Source organism: Chamaea fasciata, unplaced genomic scaffold, assembly GCF_029207755.1.
Source record: "Chamaea fasciata isolate MVZ Bird 193981 ecotype frontalis unplaced genomic scaffold, bChaFas1.0.hap1 SCAF_18, whole genome shotgun sequence".
NCBI lineage: Eukaryota > Metazoa > Chordata > Aves > Passeriformes > Sylviidae > Chamaea > Chamaea fasciata.
This window is the reverse complement of record NW_027094103.1, coordinates 3,713,613-3,732,702: the sequence shown is the minus strand read 5'-3', so window position 1 is coordinate 3,732,702 and position 19,090 is coordinate 3,713,613. Positions and strand designations below refer to the sequence as shown.

At 40.6% G+C, this 19,090-nt stretch overlaps 1 protein-coding gene across 6 annotated transcripts in view; it reads right to left on the bottom strand.

Moving 5' to 3' along the window:
* The window catches only part of CIT (citron rho-interacting serine/threonine kinase), a 69,600-nt gene that overhangs the window by 38,048 nt on the left and 12,462 nt on the right, over positions 1-19,090 (bottom strand). For 3 of the 6 annotated variants that reach the window (XM_066199696.1, XM_066199697.1, XM_066199701.1), the window contains exons 10-18: positions 16,440-16,620; positions 9,318-9,423; positions 8,302-8,445; positions 6,851-6,970; positions 3,200-3,370; positions 2,913-2,972; positions 2,308-2,361; positions 1,026-1,166; positions 528-653 (exon numbers count right to left, since the gene is read on the bottom strand). In XM_066199696.1, the coding sequence (XP_066055793.1) occupies positions 528-653; positions 1,026-1,166; positions 2,308-2,361; positions 2,913-2,972; positions 3,200-3,370; positions 6,851-6,970; positions 8,302-8,445; positions 9,318-9,423; positions 16,440-16,620 (1,103 nt within the window). The remainder of the gene's footprint in view (positions 1-527; positions 654-1,025; positions 1,167-2,307; positions 2,362-2,912; positions 2,973-3,199; positions 3,371-6,850; positions 6,971-8,301; positions 8,446-9,317; positions 9,424-16,439; positions 16,621-19,090) is intronic. The other 3 variants (XM_066199698.1, XM_066199699.1, XM_066199702.1) reach the window with 1 other exon arrangement.

The window sequence follows — 19,090 nt, the reverse complement described above, 5'->3', positions numbered from 1 at the left end:
AATAGTTTTAACCAGGAGAGAAACAAGAAATTGCCAACAGAGAAGTTATGTGGGTGCAAATGGTTTCTGAACAAATATCTTTGGAGATGAACAGTTTGTATGACTAATTTCTCTCTGCTTCAAAATGTAAGCATTTCTAATAAATTTGACCTCTAAATTCCTCTGCAATTTACTTTAAAAGAGAGATGTTTTTGTGGTTGCAGTAACCCGCCCTCAGAATGTTTTACCTCTGAAACAATCACTAGGTAAAGAATTTAAATATTCCTGTGTTGAGTGAAAAGTTTTCCCACTGAGATGACTCCACTTTTGAAGCACTATTAACACTAAAGGCACAGGAGTGAGTTTGTAACTAGAGGTGCAATTAGCACTTGAGTGCTTAAGCTTTCTCCAGTATGACTGGTACACAAAACAAGTCCCTTTATTCAACAATTTCCACCTTATTCAATGCAATTCTACATCTTCTGATTCTTCCCTTCCCCTTTCTTACAAACTCTTACCCTCTACGTTTCCTTTTCACCTCTGCTTACCAGAATTTTTTCTGCCATCTGTTGAATCTGTTGAGATTTAGTTTGAATATCTTCTTTTAGGCGGTTTTCTCTCCGTTCCACAGTCTCCAATCTCTTCACTTGATTCTCCAGAGAATGCCGCCGTTCCTGCAGAGCAATTATAAGCTGCTGTTTAGGCCACCCAACCCTGCATTAGCACAAAGCAAGGAGTAGTTTCTAGAGAAAACAGGCTGAAGCAGTCAATATATGGCTGGCTTTCATTTTTTGAATCCTCATCTCGCCCCAAATGCCCCAGGCTAACCCACATTAGTGGTTATTGACTCCTCACTGAAAATAAAACCCCTCTGTTTTCCTCACAGAAATATGTTTTTTAATTAAAAATAGATTAATGTCTAACAACTATTTCCCCTGAAGAATTACAACAGGAATACATGCTGCTCAGAGCCACCCAGATGAGGGCTCCTAAACTAAGACCCATCCCAAAAACTAATTTACTCTAGACAGACACTCTGCACTCACCTCTGCTTCAAGCAATTTTTTCTTCATGCTTTCATTAGAATCTTCCCTGTTCTGCAGTTTCTCCAACTCCTTCTCTGCTCTCTCCTTTGCCTGACGGATATTCTGCAGGAGCTCTGTTGCCTCTGAGCTGGCTTTCACAGCCTGAAGGTCAAGAGAGAAGAAAACACAGATATTATATGGAAAGCACACACAAAAAATTGAGGTGTGAAAGGTTCAGAACTCCAAGATGGTCAACATTCTCAATAAAACCACTACAGAACTTTGGTTTAATAGTTTAAATTAACATGTGCAGGAGTCCAAATTTTAACTTCTGCTACATAATTTTGACTTCTATTTCACAAAAAAAAAAATTAGGATACACATGTTTGTCTTGCTATACTGCAAGTTACTTGACTCTGCATCCTGAAATTTAAGTCTATCCACAAATTCATCCCAAGTTCTTTAAAAGAACTAACAAAATACTCTTACTAAAGGACAAGGAGAATAACCTGTTGGCCAACAGATAATTCCTTGGCATTAACGCAGGTAGAAAAGGAGACAGAGGATTAAAATATGATTGTTTTGAAATATTAGAAGTACTATTTCTATGTAGTTTTGGCCTCCATGTTCATGATCATTAACCCTTGAAATAGCCCTCTCTCAGCAGGTGCCAAGTTTGAAGAGCTCAGTCAGGGGATTATTATGACAACCCCTTTCTTTCCTGCTGAAGGATTCCAATAAAAGAAGCTCCCTGACTGCTCTTACAGTGACACCTCAGGTGCCAGACTGACCACGACAGCAAAACTTAGATATTCTGCACTACTTTCAGCAGACATTGATAATGTGTTTTAATTCTGTTGTGAATCCTTTTCATTCAATATTTTTACTGTGAAGAACTGAACTGTCAAGTGATTAAAGCAGAGTTTACTGGGAGACTAAAGCAAGTCCAACATGTGTTTTACTAGTGAGCTAAAACCAGCTGAACCCTTCTTCAGAAGCAAGGGACCAGTGCAGTGTCCAGAGCATACCCAAACAGGCCTTTAAACGTGAATTTCTCTACACTACTCCAGTTCTGACTCAGCTTCATTTGTAAAAAACAAACACTGTTGACATGTCTCAAGAGCCAAAAGCATATTGAGAGCACCAGTGATTTCAGATACCAGTTCCCACCCCCTTTTCCTTATCATCCCCCATGCTATGACTAATTCTATTTTTGAGGGTAAAACAAAGTGCATCCCTCCTCTTCATTAAGGTTTCGCTGGGAAATCTTGTGAAACACTCACTTTCACCACCCAGCCGTTACCTTTGTCAGCTTTTCCTGCAGCTCCTGGATTTTGGCCTGCTGCTCTGTATTGATCTATAGTTAAGATAAAAAAAGATGGAAGGAAAGAGTCAAAACCAAAGAGGAGAAGATGCTCTTTGCTTATGATACCATATTTGTTTTAATTCACTTCCCAAAAATCTTGGTTTCCCCCCTGTAATTCCAACACACCAAAACACTCCTTGGCAAATCCATTCCCATTTTGCTAACTTCCAGTTGATTTAATATTTTGGCTACCAAGGAGATTGTTCAGTGTGAGAACACTCAGGATTCTTTTTGCTTTTTATTTGCTGTTCTTTCTGAGTGAAGAAAACCCTGATGTATCCCCAGCCTTACTCCAAACTCAGATGACATGTAACAGCCTGTCTTTGCCTGGCTTCTCAACATAATCCTTTAGGAACAAGTTATCCAGAGACAGCTTTATATCAAATCAGAGAGAACAGTGAATCACACCAAGATGTCTTAAAACATAAAATGAAAGGGAGTGGGGGCTGTGAGGCCATGCATGCCACTGACTAGGCAAAGACTTTCTTGGTTTCTGTGCATAAAATGATAGAAATAAAATCTAGGACACTGAAGTAACATACCTTTTCCAATTTGGAATACAACTCTCCTGCCTCATTTTTTCCTTGATCTTTAACCTGTAACTTAAATATAAAATATATGAAAATCTCAGGAAAAGCTAGGCTTCTCTCCAGTCATCACCTCTTGCAATTACACAAAGTATAAGTCACATAATGAAAAACATGTTGTGTTAGTCGTACGAACCACGCTAATCTTTGAAGGGCACACCCACAACTTGTGTGTGCATGTGTCAAACAGCACCAGATACTCCAGCAAGCCTCAGCCCCCTCTCCCATGAAGCCTAAACTACCTTTTGCAGTTTGTTGTGGCATTCGGCAGCTTTACGTTTGAATTCCTCAGCTGCCAGGCGGGACTCCCTCAACTCCGACTCGTAGAGATCGCTGCGCCTGCGAGCTGAGATCAGATCCTCTTCCAGCTGATTCATCATCAGCCTCATCTCTTCTACTTGAGCTTGGTATTCCTGTAGTTGGGGTGGAAGGGAAGGAGAAGGGATTACGGTTTAGAGGCAACAGGGGAAAATGTTTGGAGCAGCAGATTCCAGAATACTGACTGCAGGCAACAGATGCATTTAAGAGCATGTAGAAGAAAGGTAAGTACAAAAAGAAACAGTAAAATCTAAATAACATCCATGGTGTTCTAGTTTGAGTCTTGCCACTTTCAACTCAATACCTCAAAGTCAAAACATCGACTTTCTGAGAGTGCAGGAACACATACATACAAATGATAAAAATTACTTACATTTCTAATTTCTGAAACAGAAATGTGCCTTTGAGTTGATGTCTCTACTAAATGCCCAGATGCTCCCTCAAGATCTATTTTCTCAGGCTGATAACATGACAGTTACCACAGATCTGCACAGCTTGGGTTAAAGGAAAGAAGGAGAAGCAGAGGGGTAGCACACACTGGCTTGCAGCCATCAGCTACTTTCTCTTGACAGAGTTAAAAAGGATCACATTGCTCAGTATGAGAGACAACCTAAAATCAAATAATATCTTAGAAAAACTATCTAAAAGTCACATTACTCATAGAATATTTGCCTATACAGGCAGAAATAAAGATTCCCCATGTAGGAGACTATAAGACAGGGCATTTGGATGGGGACGGTGGGAAAAGAAAAGAACATTTGAATTGACTATCTCAATAAGACTGGGAACTCAAACTGAGACTAGCTTGAGAGATTGCTTCACATATCTTCACTGGAAGAAAAGAATTTAATTATGTGTAACATTAACTAGGTCCTGCAAGTATGCATTTCATAAAATTACTCTAAAGCAAAAAAAAAAAAAACCATACCAAAAAGCCCTCTCCAAAATCAAAGTACTTATGAAGGTGAGAACAAGTAGAAAACATGCACATCAAGAGTTAGGAACAAAGATTGTGAAGGACTGACAGTGGGGGAGTCTATCTTTCTTTCCATTTTAATATCTTACAGTATGCCTGACTACCCCCATATTCAGAAGAGTAACTGTCTCGTGACAGAATCAGGTTTGTCATCGCTCCCTCCAGACAGGCAGCTGCCTTCAGCTCGACGAGTGACTGCATGAGCACTGACCCTGCTGGCAGCCCCTCATTCTCCAGCATGGAGAGCTTATGCAGATATTGAAAGAAGCCAGGCCTTTAGCAGATAGCTTTACTGTCCCTTACAGGGAGCAAAGAATGACTTGTAATCCCAAAATTGGTTCTCCACTTTGTTAGCCAGACAGGGCCCTACTCTTTCCAGTTTGTCTCCTATGGAAGGATGATCTTACTTTCTTGCTGGAAAGAATTAGAGCTTTTTTCTAATAACTAAGCATGTATTAACTCAAATACTCTTTTCATACCAATACATTTCTGAACAAAAAAGGCAGAATGGTTTGAAGGAATAAATGTTCTGCCCAGAAATCATAATGTGTTTAGACTTCCTAAAATGCTGGGCTTTTATATGAGCAAACACTTGACCAAAGAATTACAGGTATGACAATAGTTGCCACTGTGACAATGAGCAATTGGGAAGGGAGGAGAATGGGGAAGGAGAAAAGAAGAAAGAAGAGGAGATAATTAGTAATATTTCAGATTTTCTTGTTTCATCACATTTGCAAGACTGTCTTTGAATAAGATCAGGTCAGAAGAACAGGCCACACCACTCAAGGCAACACAGAACGAACGTCTGGGATACGCATTGGCCAGAGTTTTAAAATATCAAGAGGCATTTCAGCACAGATTACTAGACAAGTTCAGGGCACGTACCTGAAGCAAATCACATCAGGGAGCTACATAAAAATGAGTAGGGCTTTCAAAAAAGTATAGATTCTGATTTGTTGCAAGTTTGTCTGTTAGTACAGTTCTTCATCAGGTAACAACCAGAGCACAGGTTTAGTTAAAACAAAAAAACAAAACAAAACAAAAACCAAACACACGCCCCAAGCAAACAAAATACCCCACAAACCCACCATGCTCTTCTATCCAAGTACCTGAGGTTAAGTTGAACCTACAGCCTTGCCCTAAAAACATCAAATGCCTAATTATTGAGTTTTGAAGATTCTGATATGCTGTTGATTTGACTCTCTCTCAAGTCTCAGGTTTCCAACAGCAAAACTCTAAGGGGCTCTTCCAATTCTCAGTTCCCTCTGACCTAAAAATCATGGTCCAAGTCTTTAATGGCCATGATCCGCCTGCTTATATGAGTCAGCACAAATCTCTCAGCATTTTTGGTTGCCAGGTTCTTGCACTTGTGTTTCAGGGAGCTCAGAAGGCCACCACAGACATGAAAGCCTGCAGGATTCATTTGTTGAACTAAGCAGCCTCTTTATGTCATTGTGAATCTTCACAAGCCAAATTAAGAGATTCTGGGACAAAGCATTTGATTGAAAATTACTTGCATTATGTTTCCTCTGTAACATGTGTCTGTACTGCCTAAGAATCTATGGATATTTAAAATCATCAAAAATGTTTCCCATTTCAGTATTTAAAGCAACTTTGCTAGCAAAGCACCAGAAGAGAGAGCAGGGAGCTTTAGATCCCTTGTATTACATAAAGCAACCACCCAGAAGAATGCTGGGGAAGTCTATGGAGGCCAGCTACATCCAGAGGGTTGGGTTTGCATTTCATTACTTTTTACATAAGAGCTACTCATGTCTGGAGAATTATTACCAAGGTTTCTGGGCTTCCTTGTCTCAGAGACTTTGAAATGAATCAGTTAATGTTTGTAACGTGCTTTGAAGATGAAAACCAACAGATAATCACAAAGAATTATTTGAATGCTATAGCAAATTTCAATTTCTTTTTCTCAATGCATTATGTTGCTGTTAATTCATAAAACTGAATGGGTTCTTCCTTGAAATGGCCACATTTGTCACAATGTTTTCATTTAATTTTGACTCCTTTTTTCTTATGAGCAACTATGTGAATTAATGAATTTTCAACATTCTTTGGGTAGAAAAGAAAATAATTAATTTCTCCTTTGTAAATGGATCAAATCAGGAAAAGAACATTTAGGCAACACACAGTCTATTTTGAAATGCCATTAAGCATATTAAATTGTAAGATAAATAAGAAATTTTTTTTAAAAAAACAACACAATTCAGGTTAGCTCAGTTCTCTCCCAGGTGAAGATTCATTAATGTGTGAAATTTCCATACCATAACCATTTTAAATGGATAGGTCGCTTCTAGTGCAACATGTTACTAAAGCATTGCAACTTTCTCCTAAACTGAGTGTATAGATAAAGTACTTTCAGGACTAGGAAAAGAAAAACGTGAAGTTTGGAGTTTGTGCTTACTTGCAAAATACACAAGTGGAATTTTGTTGCTTGCTGTATTGTTCAGGAACCCCTGTGAAATCACACAGCTTGGGAGTTATCACAGCCTATCAACACCAAGCGCAATCCTGGCACCAGAGCTAGAATATGCCAAGAATGCCTATTTGTGGGCAGCCACCCTGCTCCCCAAAGAAGCAGGAATACCTGTTCTTTGATCTCTTGCAGTTTTCGGCTTTGCTCTCTGATATCATGAAGTAGCTGTAGTGCCTTATCATCTTCCTGAGACACCTCCATCCGTGCCTGCTCCAGGCTGCGCTTTAAGCTCTGCAGAAAGCAAAATGTTCAATACACAGGCTTTGGTTTCTCAAATGGTTGTATAATGAAGATCTTTAGTTACACAAATGCCTCCTTGACTGCAGTGAGGCATCAAAAAAAACGGAGGCACCAATGATGGAACCCTAATGAAATTCATGGCCAGTGCTGCTCCTATCTGAACAGAAGCAGCCCATTTTACAAACACTGTTTACTCAGCTTAAATCTTAGTTCAAATCTCCACTTCCTCACATCAGGTTTAGAGACAGAAACCAAACACAGATCACAAAAGGCATCCATTATTGACAGCATTTATCTATATTTTATCCAGCACTATTAATTCACAACCTAGATACAATCCTTCAACTTCATGTTACTTACATTTTTCTTGTTGCTGTTAAGTGAGTCAAATGCTTTAATCATTGTTAAATTTCTACAAGGAATAGAAGAGCTGAGTCTGTATCTCAGCACATGCCTTACCTCCAAATTTGGAGTCACCAGTGGAGTGGTGCTCCTATTAACTGAGTGTTATTCATCAACACAAAGATACAAACTGAATTTTATTTCTTTACCTAGCAGCATTCAGTATAGGAAAAATCACTTGGCCCCATTTTAAGATGCCCTTCCCAACAAACCAAGACATCAGAAATGGTTTTCAGTTCTCTGGAACAGGGTATTAGCTGCGTTTTTGTTCTTGGTACAAGAGAGGAAATATAATTGTGTATCTAACTGAAAATACAGAGACTATCAACTAGAATGAAAATATCCTCACTGGAATATTGCCAGTGACAACTGGGCAGACATTCCAGCTCTCATGAAAAATGATCCTTGAAGACATGGTTTTACAGGCTCATTTTTATATTCTACCTGAAAAATAGCACCTGTCCTAGATCCTCCCTGACACTGTGCTGGGGAACAGGATCAGTCTGAACTCAGGACACCACAGATGGAGGCAACACCACTGCTTCCTAATCCTATTTGTTCTTGAAGATTTCTGTCTAGGCTCTGATTAGGACCCATCCTCTTCCGGCTAAGAAACCTTCAAGAAGAACAACCCAGGCATGTTCTAGCACAGCCAGTAAGACAAACACCACAAAGAGTTTCAGCAAGACCAGGACAGTAGTCACTCCTGCATGATCTAAGCACATGACCATGAAACAACATCTGAATAAAACTACCAATCAAGCTTTTGCAAACACTTCAGGGCTCCATGTTCAACAGATAGCCTCTCACACAGTACTTTCTCTCCATCAAGTACCCCACTGAAAGCATGATGGAAGAGAAAGACAAAGACCACCAGATTTCAGGCCTTCAGAGCTGAAAGGACTGGTGTAAGGGCTCACACTGCATTCTGTGATATAGGTGGCCAGGTCCTGCTCCAGGAGGGATCGCTGGGTCTCAGAGGCTTTCAGTTCCACCTCCTTTTGGCTAAGTACAGCCTCCACCTCTGACACTCTCCGGTGCAACCGCGTCATTTCCTGCTCCATCTGCAATAAATATCAAGAGGTTATAAAGGAGGGCTTCAAAAGCTTTGTTAACTGCTACTTTCAGAGCTCTCTTTGTAAGGAATTTGTCTCCAAGAGACTTCTAGCTATGTTTCTCCAAATGGTGTTTAAATTCCGATACCATTGTCTCTGCTCCAGGAATGCACAGTTCTTCTTAAGGACAAAGTAGTAAGTCTAAGTCACCCCATTCATTCAAGCTGCTTGTTCATATTCAGTCATTCTTCGAACCCCAGTTAGCAAAGAAGACACAATCATTTTTCACCTGACTTGCAGAGATGGGTCACTTTAACCTTATCCCAAATCCATGCTGGACCAGAAGATGGTTTCCCCCCATCTCCTTGTCAGGAGCAAATGGTCAAATCCAGAACCGAGCAGGGAGAAAAGTAATGAAACTCTCATAAAAGTCTCAAAACAAGCAGTAAGTGTTAAAAGACTCCACCAGGTTCCCTTTATTGGAGCACAGCAACAGTTACAAGACGTTCACCATAAGCAGTGACGTGACAACAGTTATATAAGCAGGAGCTGATGAGTGAGGAAGAGCCCTCAGAACAGTACTGCTGTAATGTGTGTCTGATGAAGAGGCAGGGCCTGCAGGAAGAAGCAGTCGTCTGTGGCACGCTGAGAAAAGCACTGTTTAAAATCCAGAGCAGCTTCTTGTTAAGTTAAAAGTATCTACAGCAACAGCATGGCCTAAATTCATCTCCCTTTGTACTGGACAGGAAGCCACCTCTCTGAAGGAAAAGCACTTTGCCCACCACGAGTCTGGATGATCAGCAGCATCTGACAGATCCCCGGACATACAGTGGTTGCAGATTCCTGGAGCAATGGGTGTGGCCAATCGCATAAATAAATACCTTGTGACACTTGTCCTGGGCGTCTTGGAGCTCTTTGCTCTTGAGAAGAAGTGTCTTTTCCATGGAGCTGACCTTGGCTGGGGAATCCACACTTGAAAAAACTGATCTAAAAGAGCAAAGCCAAACAGCACATGAATATGGGCAAAAGGTACAGAAATCTGATTTATGCAGCCTCTGTAAAGTTACTGGGTACTTACTTATTCCAGGATAAAAGAAATGTGATTGTGCAGCAATCACAGCCTCACAGCCATCATTGCAGATCAAACGTACCATAAAAGCTAACGACAGTACATCATTATTAAATAATCCACATGTACTTCTAGTTACAATATTAATATTTTCCATCAGTAGCTATGTCAGAGTGCAAAACAATAAATCACAGAAGCAGTTTTGCATGATTTGTAGGGATTTATAGGTGCAACAAAAACAGAGCCTAAAGTCAACGTAACCATGTGGAAAGATAACAAGTTTTCAGAGAAATGCTTTTTATTTGGTACTTTATTCGTAAGCAGGTTTTTAAATGATCATCAAAGTATAAAATCCCTACAAACTTCAACATGCCATAATCTGCACCACAGGAAGGAGAATTTAATATCCTTAGTTACATTCTGTGAATCAAAATTGAAACTTCCCTAACCCAATTCATATGATCCCTACAAACCCAATCAATATCAATATGATTAGTCACACTGCAGAACTTCAGAGTTCCACTTAGAAGTAATTTTTTTTTCCTGAGACACAACTGTACTGTTCAAAACAATTTGACTCCAGAAACCTGGGGAAATATTTACTTGTTCTTAAGCTTTCTGTCTAATTGGGACTCAGCATTTAAGAAGTTTACCATTCCTGTTAGTTTAAATCTATTTTAGAAAGTGATAGGAAGCCACCTGATGTTTAGGAGCATATTTTTAGTGCTTTGCACAGTCTTAAATATGCAACCTGCAACCAAAAAATTAAGTACACACATCAAAACACAATTTTAAAAATCACATTCTCCCTCACATGAAATGATTCAGACTAGAGACTCGAGCAGTTAATGATGGAAGCAGTTTTAACTGATAGATGAAAACGCAGCAGTACAATAAAGGTGCTAATAAAAGATCACACAGGCTGCCCACACGTTGCTTTCTGCTTCTCCTGGCCACAGTTTGGTGTGCAGCCAGTTATCCCCACGGAGAGAAAGGAGCTTTGAGCAGCTCTCTGCACAGAGCCAGACACCCACACACAGCAGCACAGGCTCCTCTCAACACCAAGGAAAGTTTCATTCCATCACCACCATTTTCTGAGAAAAATCTACTCCTTAATCCAACTGGATATGCAGCAGAGGCACAGAAAGATATACATGGATTTTTACAAAAATGCAGCAACATTCTGTATCAAACAGATCTTCAGCACCACCACCTTGAGCAGTGATTAGGAAACACTGTTTTAATATCAGCAAACAAGCACAGCAAAATCCACCAATGCTGCCTTGAAAGGTCAGATATGAATATATCTCTTCAGAAACCTGATTGGAAAAACTTAGAAGAGAGAATCCTGCATGTCAATGATAGAGATATGATCAGGACTTACTAAAAAAAATGTTTAAAATTAATGCTTTTATTCAGCATTCCTTTAGCCCTGGTCCAATCAATCTGATCCGTCAAATTACCATATTTAAAAAATCAATTTATAAAGCGTGTCTATACTCCTACAGAGAAAAAGCAACCATCTGAGAAAGATGCATATTAAATCCCATAACAGCTGGGTGTACAAACAAGGCTAAAAATGAATAGTTGAGAAAAGCAGTCTAAAAATACAAATTAAAGCTCACATTAACTAAAAAAGACACTAAGGAATCTGCTTTCAAATGTTAATCAAATATATGTAAATAGCCGCAAATATGTACTGAGACAAATCTGAAAATTTTTATAATAATAAAAATTTAGTTTTACAGGTCTGAACTGTATTGGCTAAAGCGATCTTTTTTTAAAATTCCAGCTTCAACCTTAACCATCACTTTTTTACCTCCATTCTTTTCAGTCCTGAGGCATTACCTGAGAAAACTCTAGCCAGTTCTCACAGAGCTGGTTTTATTTGTGTCTTCTATTCCACCTCCCCAAAGGAGCTAATTTTATTCGTCATTTTTGCTTGTTTATTTTATTTGCTATTAAAAGAATCAGAGCCCAATATTACAGGCACTATTTTGCATTTCAAAAATTTCTCATGGTGAGCCAGCTGAAAGCATCCCCAGGCACTGCAAGGCAGGCAGGAACAGGAGGGATTCAGGGAAGGAAATGAAGAGCTCCGCAAAAGGTAGGTGGTTCAGCCAGGTGGGATTGGATGGGATGGGACAGGGCACAGGAGACTGCCCGAGTTTGGATTTCATGTGGTGACTGCAGAGGGAGCTGCTCCTCAGGGTTGGTGTTGGCTTTGTAAGGGGAGAGAAGGCTGCAGACAACTACAGTCTTTCTTCCCCATCCCTGTCCAAAGTGAGGAAGAAATTCCTTAAAAATATATGTACTGGGTACACAATGATTTTCCTGCCATGGAAACAGTACATCTCATCCCCAGGGGAAGCTGATCTCAGTTAACTCTGGACACACAGTTTTTAGGAGACATGCTCTCCCAGTAATTCTTTCCTGTGTACAAATTGTATTTGAACAACTTCCTGAACATCCACACAACCTTCAAAGTATCAGAAAGGGGCAGACAGAGGAAATCAAGAGAAATGGAATACTGGCTAATCTAATAAGCCTTGTCATGGTGATAGAAGCTATCAACAGAGCATGACATGGTGGAAAATACCCACATTTCTGGGGCACTTATATTCTTCCTCAGTCAGCATCATTGCAGAAATTAAAACACATACAATCCAACATCAAAAGCCATGATGCAAGGCTATCATTCAGGCCGGGACCATCTCAGAGTATTTCATTTAATTAACTGTTACATCTGGATCAATTCTCTTAGTACAACAGAGCAGTTTCTGCTGTTTCCTCCCAAGTGTGAAAAAAAAGATTAACAAAAGGTAACTGGCTCCATCAACAAGAAAATTGCAATAAAAGATTAAAAAAACCCAAAGCCAAGTCTAGAGTACCAAGCTCTCACAGCATTGGCTGTGCCAATCTACTTTCCAGAGAAGCAGTGCCTGCATGACTAAAAGCCAAGTTAACTTAGAGTTGACTAGTGATTTCACAGCTAGATCAGCAGCAGCCTCAACCAGCAGAATGAGCAGAAATTGTGCTGGTTGTGTAAAAGCTCCTCCAGTCTGAACGTGGCTGAGAGGAAGAAGAAAAAAGCATTGGCATAGGAAGAGCTCCGAGCTGATTCTCGGTATCCAGCTCATACCTTGTGCATCCCATCACAACTTGTAACTTCCTGTGTCCTTTCCTGCCACTGTCCTAAACCCCCAACTCACCTGGGCTTCTTCCTTCTCACAACCATGGGCACCATCTGTCCTAATCCTGGCCCCCACACAACATGCTGATAATCTCATCTCCCATCCCTCATGCTCTATTCTTTTCAGCATTATACTCATCTGTACCTTCCACCCCCTCGTAAATGCTTGCTCAGGCCTAAAAAAAACCAACCAAAAACAAACAGTGATACCATCAATCTGTGAATAGAGCTCGCTGAAGCAAAGCATATTTTTGGTATGCTCATCCTGTGCTTCCTCTTTCATCTATCTTTGGTGAAAGAGCTTACCAGAATCCAACAAACTGTTGGAAGAAATCAGCAGAAATCTTTCTTTTTGGAGGAATGGCCCATTTTAACTGTCAGTATTTTATAATGACAGTCACGAATCCATATCAAATTTTTAAATTAAAAACCTCAACCCCAGTAACCAAAAACAAACCAGAAAACATAACCCCAGAAATCTTGAGGAACACCACTTTTTAGGACCTTACTGAGAGAACATAGGCAGGCATAATTTTGCATAATAAACTATTTTTAATTGGGCACTTATTTTTTATTAGGTATTTTGATACATTTTATTTGGTATTTATTTTTATTAGGCACTAAGTTTATTAGGTATTTATTTTTATTAAGCAGTTTGGTATATTTGGTTAGCCCTGGATTTATACGATTTATCTTATGCTTCGCCTGCAAAGGACAAGAAAAATTTTCCTCCACCACTTGATGCATATTTTTGGCAGCTAAGGGTTTCTGTCACTTGTTCTAAGCACTGGAGATCAGCCATGGTTAGGGACAGGAAGTAAGGTGGAGCTGGCTTTTAATGGAATTAAACCCTTGGTTGCCTCTTATCTTGTCACAGTCACACGCTTGCAGCCAAACCAGCAGCCAGATTTGCAGTCAGACAGGCTTTTCTCCCCCACATCCAGAATTCAGAGGCCATGATGAGAGAAGGAGTTAGCTGGTCCTTCTCTGCAGCCTCAGCCCAGCTCTCCTCTAAGAGCAGATTCACTTAAGCACTTTGCTAGGACAGGAACCCATGACTTAAGCAATGCCCTTGATTTCTCCTGATTGCTTCCTATGACACATCATTGCTGTGCCTTTTGCATTTTTGTTAAATCTCACATTTGTTAGAGGGACGCAAATTCCTCTCAAATCTCATGGTATGGGGCAGCAGACAGAGCACTGTAATTCAACAGACCCTTCTAAACCACACACCAACCATGTAATTTTTTGGCAACAGGTCTAAGTCACTTGGGCAAAACCCTCTAGCCCGAAGTCATTGGGAGAGTGGAAAAGAGAACTTCTGTTATCCTTCTTCTGTCCTTCTTTTTTAGCTGCCTTTTCTCTGAAGTATTTGAAATTCCCAGCTCAACCATAGCTTCTTATTGTCCAGTGGACAAGGGCAAGAGCATAACCTTCACCTTCACAATTTGACAGCCCTCAGATTAAAAGTGCAGAAAGTTTCAAGGACCTCGTCACTGGCACTCCGCAGTTGCCTGGCCTTACTGTGAGCAGCACTAGAGGGTTTGTGCTGCAGACAGGAAAACAGATCTGCATCACTTAGCAACCATAAGGTTAGACTTTCACAGGAAAAGCTTTTTTTTTAAAATTCTGGACTGATAAACTTCATGACTTAGGACCGTCTAGAGAAGGCATCCCAAGATCCACAATAGATAAGCTCCCTTCAGGCTTTACTATTCTTCATCTAAGAATTTGATTTCCAAGGCAGTGTGGACAGGAACAGTACTGTATTTCCTCAAGTAAAACATACACCAGACAGTATTTTGTAAGTAAGAAGTTATCTTTGTGACCCATTTGCATTGGTATTGAGAATAAACTAATCACTGCATTATTTAAATACAGGCATTTTAAAGTCTCCGTAAGAGCTTTGCCATACTTAGATCACCTTCTTAGAACAAAAGGCAAGTATTTACTGTTAAAAATAAGTGCATTTATCGAGATCTCACTTAAGAAAAAAAAATAATATCTACTCATATTAAAATTATTTGGGGAAAAATTAAATATAAGATGACTTTCTGTTCTAAGTTTAAGAAAAAAACAGGCCACAACAAACAGAAATTTTACTTCGGTCAGAATTTCTGCAGAGGACATTAATCTCTGTATTTGTTTGCTATACCTCTTCTCACCTATTCCCAAAATTCAAACGTAACTTCCATATGTATTTTCGGTACCAGCTCCACAGAGAAAGCACCTCAGTCCATCTGCTACAGCTCTCTCAGCCTGCAGCACAGTTACACCACTGTTCTGAGACTTTACCCCACGCTCCTCTTCAGTTCTAGTCCTGGGCCCAATTACATGCACATTTTAGCACACCTACATGGTCATTGTTGAGGCGTTTCTGACTGTTACCTGAATGGCCACATAGACCTGGTACACGGATTGCAGTTCCCCAGGCAGACAAGATAACAGCCTAAGTTGTCTCACTCCTAAATTAAGACAGATTTTTAACCCCAGGTATCTACAGATCTAACATTCCATCCTGCTGACAATATTAGATCATTTCACTAACAGAATACTTTCTGGGGTTTTATATCCTCTCCTTTCCTTCTTCTTTTGCCATAAAAGCAACTCTGCTGAGGAGGGGCAGCCAAAGATTCGCTTTTTATTTCTGGCATAACCATCGTATAACCTTGATTCATGGTGTGAGCAAGATCAAAAATGTCAACAGTATCACCAAATTCAGTGACAAGCTTACTGCAGAGCAACTATCACAACCAATATGACACAAAATGAAACTCAGACAGATTGACAAGGAAGTCCCTGAAGGGAGCAAACCAGCAGCAGGGGGTGAGGGCTGACATGAAAACACAGTGCATTGAGGCACTAGCCCAGGCAAAGCCACTGCGTTCCTGAGAGGCCTCCTGGTCCTGAGCTAAGGATTTCCCAACTTAACACACTGCACTAATACTTTTTCAATAGTTCTGTCATCAGAAACCAACCAACCACCACATCAAATGGTTTATGTCACCACATCAAATTGTCTATATATTCTTGCTTTTCTCTGACTCCATTCTCTCGGAAATCATGTTTTCTTTCCACTGAAAACCATTTCTCTGAGGTCTTTACATCCCTCCACACACACAGCCACTGCATATTTTATCTGAATCTCCAGTCTCCAAACACACGACACAGCAATGTCCAGTCCTCCTATTTAACTTGACCCAGCAGCACAGAGCCAGCTGCCATGCAGCTCCTTCCCTTGCTCACTGACCCATCACTGCACATTCCCAGGTTAGTGGAGCTCCTTTTCTATGGATCACTGATTCAGCCTTACACATTTCCAGCACTTGGTGCCCACTCTCTGACCCAATAAAATAACACCATCCCATTTTTCCATCTCTGAACTCCTCAGTATTCTCCTCCTTGCAGGGATCTGCAGTACCAGAAATGCAATCACCTACTGCTCCCTGCTTAACAGCAACAACTAATTCAAACTATTTGAACTACAATCTTAATAATAACTGGTTTAGAATTAATCTTTCCAACCCATTTCCTCCCCCTCATCCCAAAAATAATCAGAGAACAGCAGGAAATGCACAAGAGACACCAGCAACAGATAAAGCCCGAATCTGGCAGCTTCCCTACAGCAGAGTACAGGTCAGTTAAAACACCTTTTCCTCACACACACACCCCATCCTCTCTGTAACAAACCTTCCCATTTTTCCAGCAGTCCTATCCACCTGAGCAATAATTTCTACTTACTCTGATCTAAGTATCCCCAAAGCCTTGATGAATGAAAACCCCACAAACGGCAAATCTTCCCCCGAGAATCCTGCTGGGTTCAACTGGCGCGTAGAGGATAAAACCCGCGAATTCTTCTCTGGTTCATCAAAATTTGAGGTGTCATCATCAGACTTGAGAGTAGGAACGAAGGGGGGAGGAGCTGGTGGAAAAAAAAGCAAGAAGAAAAGACAAAATTCAGCGACAGTTCACTCTGCAACAGTCCCACTCATTCAGTGCTTGCAATGGCACTGCAGCTCCTGCTTTTAATCTTGCTAACACAAGCAGACCGAGCTGCTGCTCTCAAAGCGTATTACAGCAACAAGAGATTAACCCCTGAGCTGCCAACATGGCTACCACTCTGCAGGCACAGCATCTCCCACACTGATCAAACTGGGATTTAGCTTGGGCATTGGAGATTTTGGGGTTTGGGGTTTTTTCAGGTTAAGATGTTGGGTTTTTTAACACATAAATAATAAAAACAAAGCACCCGGGTAAGAAAATCATTTCTGTAATACAGCCAAAAGTCTGTCGGTTCTGATTCATCTTGAAAAGGAAAATGTCTCCAACCTGTCCAATTAGTGACACTACCTGAGAAAGAAGCCTGATGCTGTGCTAGTCAGCTAAGGGATATATCTTACCCTTTAACACTAACAAGAATCTTCCCAGCATGGGTTTCTAATCAACAGCAAACTGGTCTTTCTCCTGGAAGGCTCTAATAAACTATAGCTACTGAAAACTCGCTGGTCTTTAGGAAAAGAAGATTGATTTTATTTTCTATAAGAGCTTGCTTAAGATCTGGAACTCTTGCCGGGACACCACTGCAGTCTGGCTCTGATACAATCAGCTCTGAAGAGAGGTATAAATAGCAGGAATTACAATGTATTTCTTACTATAATTTCTAAATTGGTACCACTTAACTTGCTAAGCAGTTGTTTAATTTCAGATGATTTTCTCGTGCTTGCTTCAGTTTAATTAACCTAAGGAACAAAAGGACAAGTTCTTCTCAGTGATGTGCAGCACCCGAGCTACTTGCTGGCTTGGCTATGTGTGGGAAAGGAATGAATGCAGAAGCCCTGCTGTGCAATCCCCACCTCATTAAATCACGTTTCCTAACATTTATTTATTTATTTCATCGCTCGGGTCCCCGCTCACTGCAACTCTGAGATTAGCAAAGGAGAGACAGTTCCTCAACCAGCAGCTAGAACAGCCCATTGTCACCAGCTGATGGAAGTGGAGTGTGCTAAAACCGTTACCATGGATCCAGTATGGATCTCCTGTAGCTGAAGGGCTGATGAGGATTGAAGGACCGGGAACAAACATTCCAACCCCTGCAGTGCAGGCTCCCTGCTCCCGAGTCCCCGCATGCCGGCTTTAACCCTACCTGCCTGCAGCGTGACAGACGCCGCTGCCCGTGAGTGGCAGGGGCACGGCGAGTCACGGCTGGAGGCGCTGGCTCCCTCTAGGCTGCCAAAGCCTTCCACTGCCCGCCTTTAACTCTCCATTCCCTCGCTGGAACTACCCACCAGACCAGCATGAACAGCCAAAATAAAATAAAGAATCTGTCTGCATCAACTGCCAAATCCCAACTACACGCGCAGGCTTTGGTAGCAGCTCCCTGAAGAGCCATCCTGACGCCGCTCCCAAGCAGGGAAGTGAGAAGAAATTCCATGAAGCAGATGCTGTTCACGTACAGTAGTTCCAAGTACATTAGAATGAGATAAATGGGGGAAATATACAAATTAAATAGGTTCTGTAGTAAGCGGTTTCAGCCTACTGGAACTTACCAGCTCCAGAACATTTAAATTTATGTCAGTATCACAAGTTTATTAATTTCTTCTATTTTACTATTTATAATTAAAATATATAATATAATGCTGATATTTATGCACCATAAACATAGTTTTGAAATACAGGTTGTCGATTGGGACATGCATTTCCTTTTAAAAATCACTTAATATCAGGATAATGTCCAGATACTGCTAATGATTAAAAAACAAGAAGTAACAGAAAAGAATTTGTAAGAATATCATCTTTAATGTAAAGATAAGCCCAAAGTTGTCATTAATTCACAGCAGAGGAGGATCAGTTCAGGATTAGTATTTTCTAGTTTCAGGACCTTTGCTGATAGAATCTGTGCTTTTTCTCACAGAAAGGGGTTGCTGTGGGATTTTTAACACTGTTTTTGAAGGCAGATACTGTCTATGAGGTAAAGTAATAGAGAAAACAGCAAACTCTTCACTTCATCTGTAGAAGTCTAGAATGTTTTTAAAGAGGTAGCAAAAACCAACTTAGCTGCCTTTTTATAATGGTACAAGCACCCTATGCTGTACTCCCCAGATCCTGATAGATAACTTCATCCCTGAAAGAGAGATCTAAAGCCTTACTTCCCACCAGAAATTAGCAAAGATGATCTTAAGAGTCATCTACAAGCCCTTGCAATTAAACAGAAAGTTGTTCCTCTTACCAACAATAAGAATTGCTACTCAAACCACATGCATAAAAGAAAATATCATTTAGCTATGCATGCACATAAAAAGATGAAAAAGCACTCAGTGGGGGAACAACGGATGCGCAGAGATAAAACTGAATGTGAGACAGAGCAAACCTTTGGGGCTGGTGGGAAACCAGTT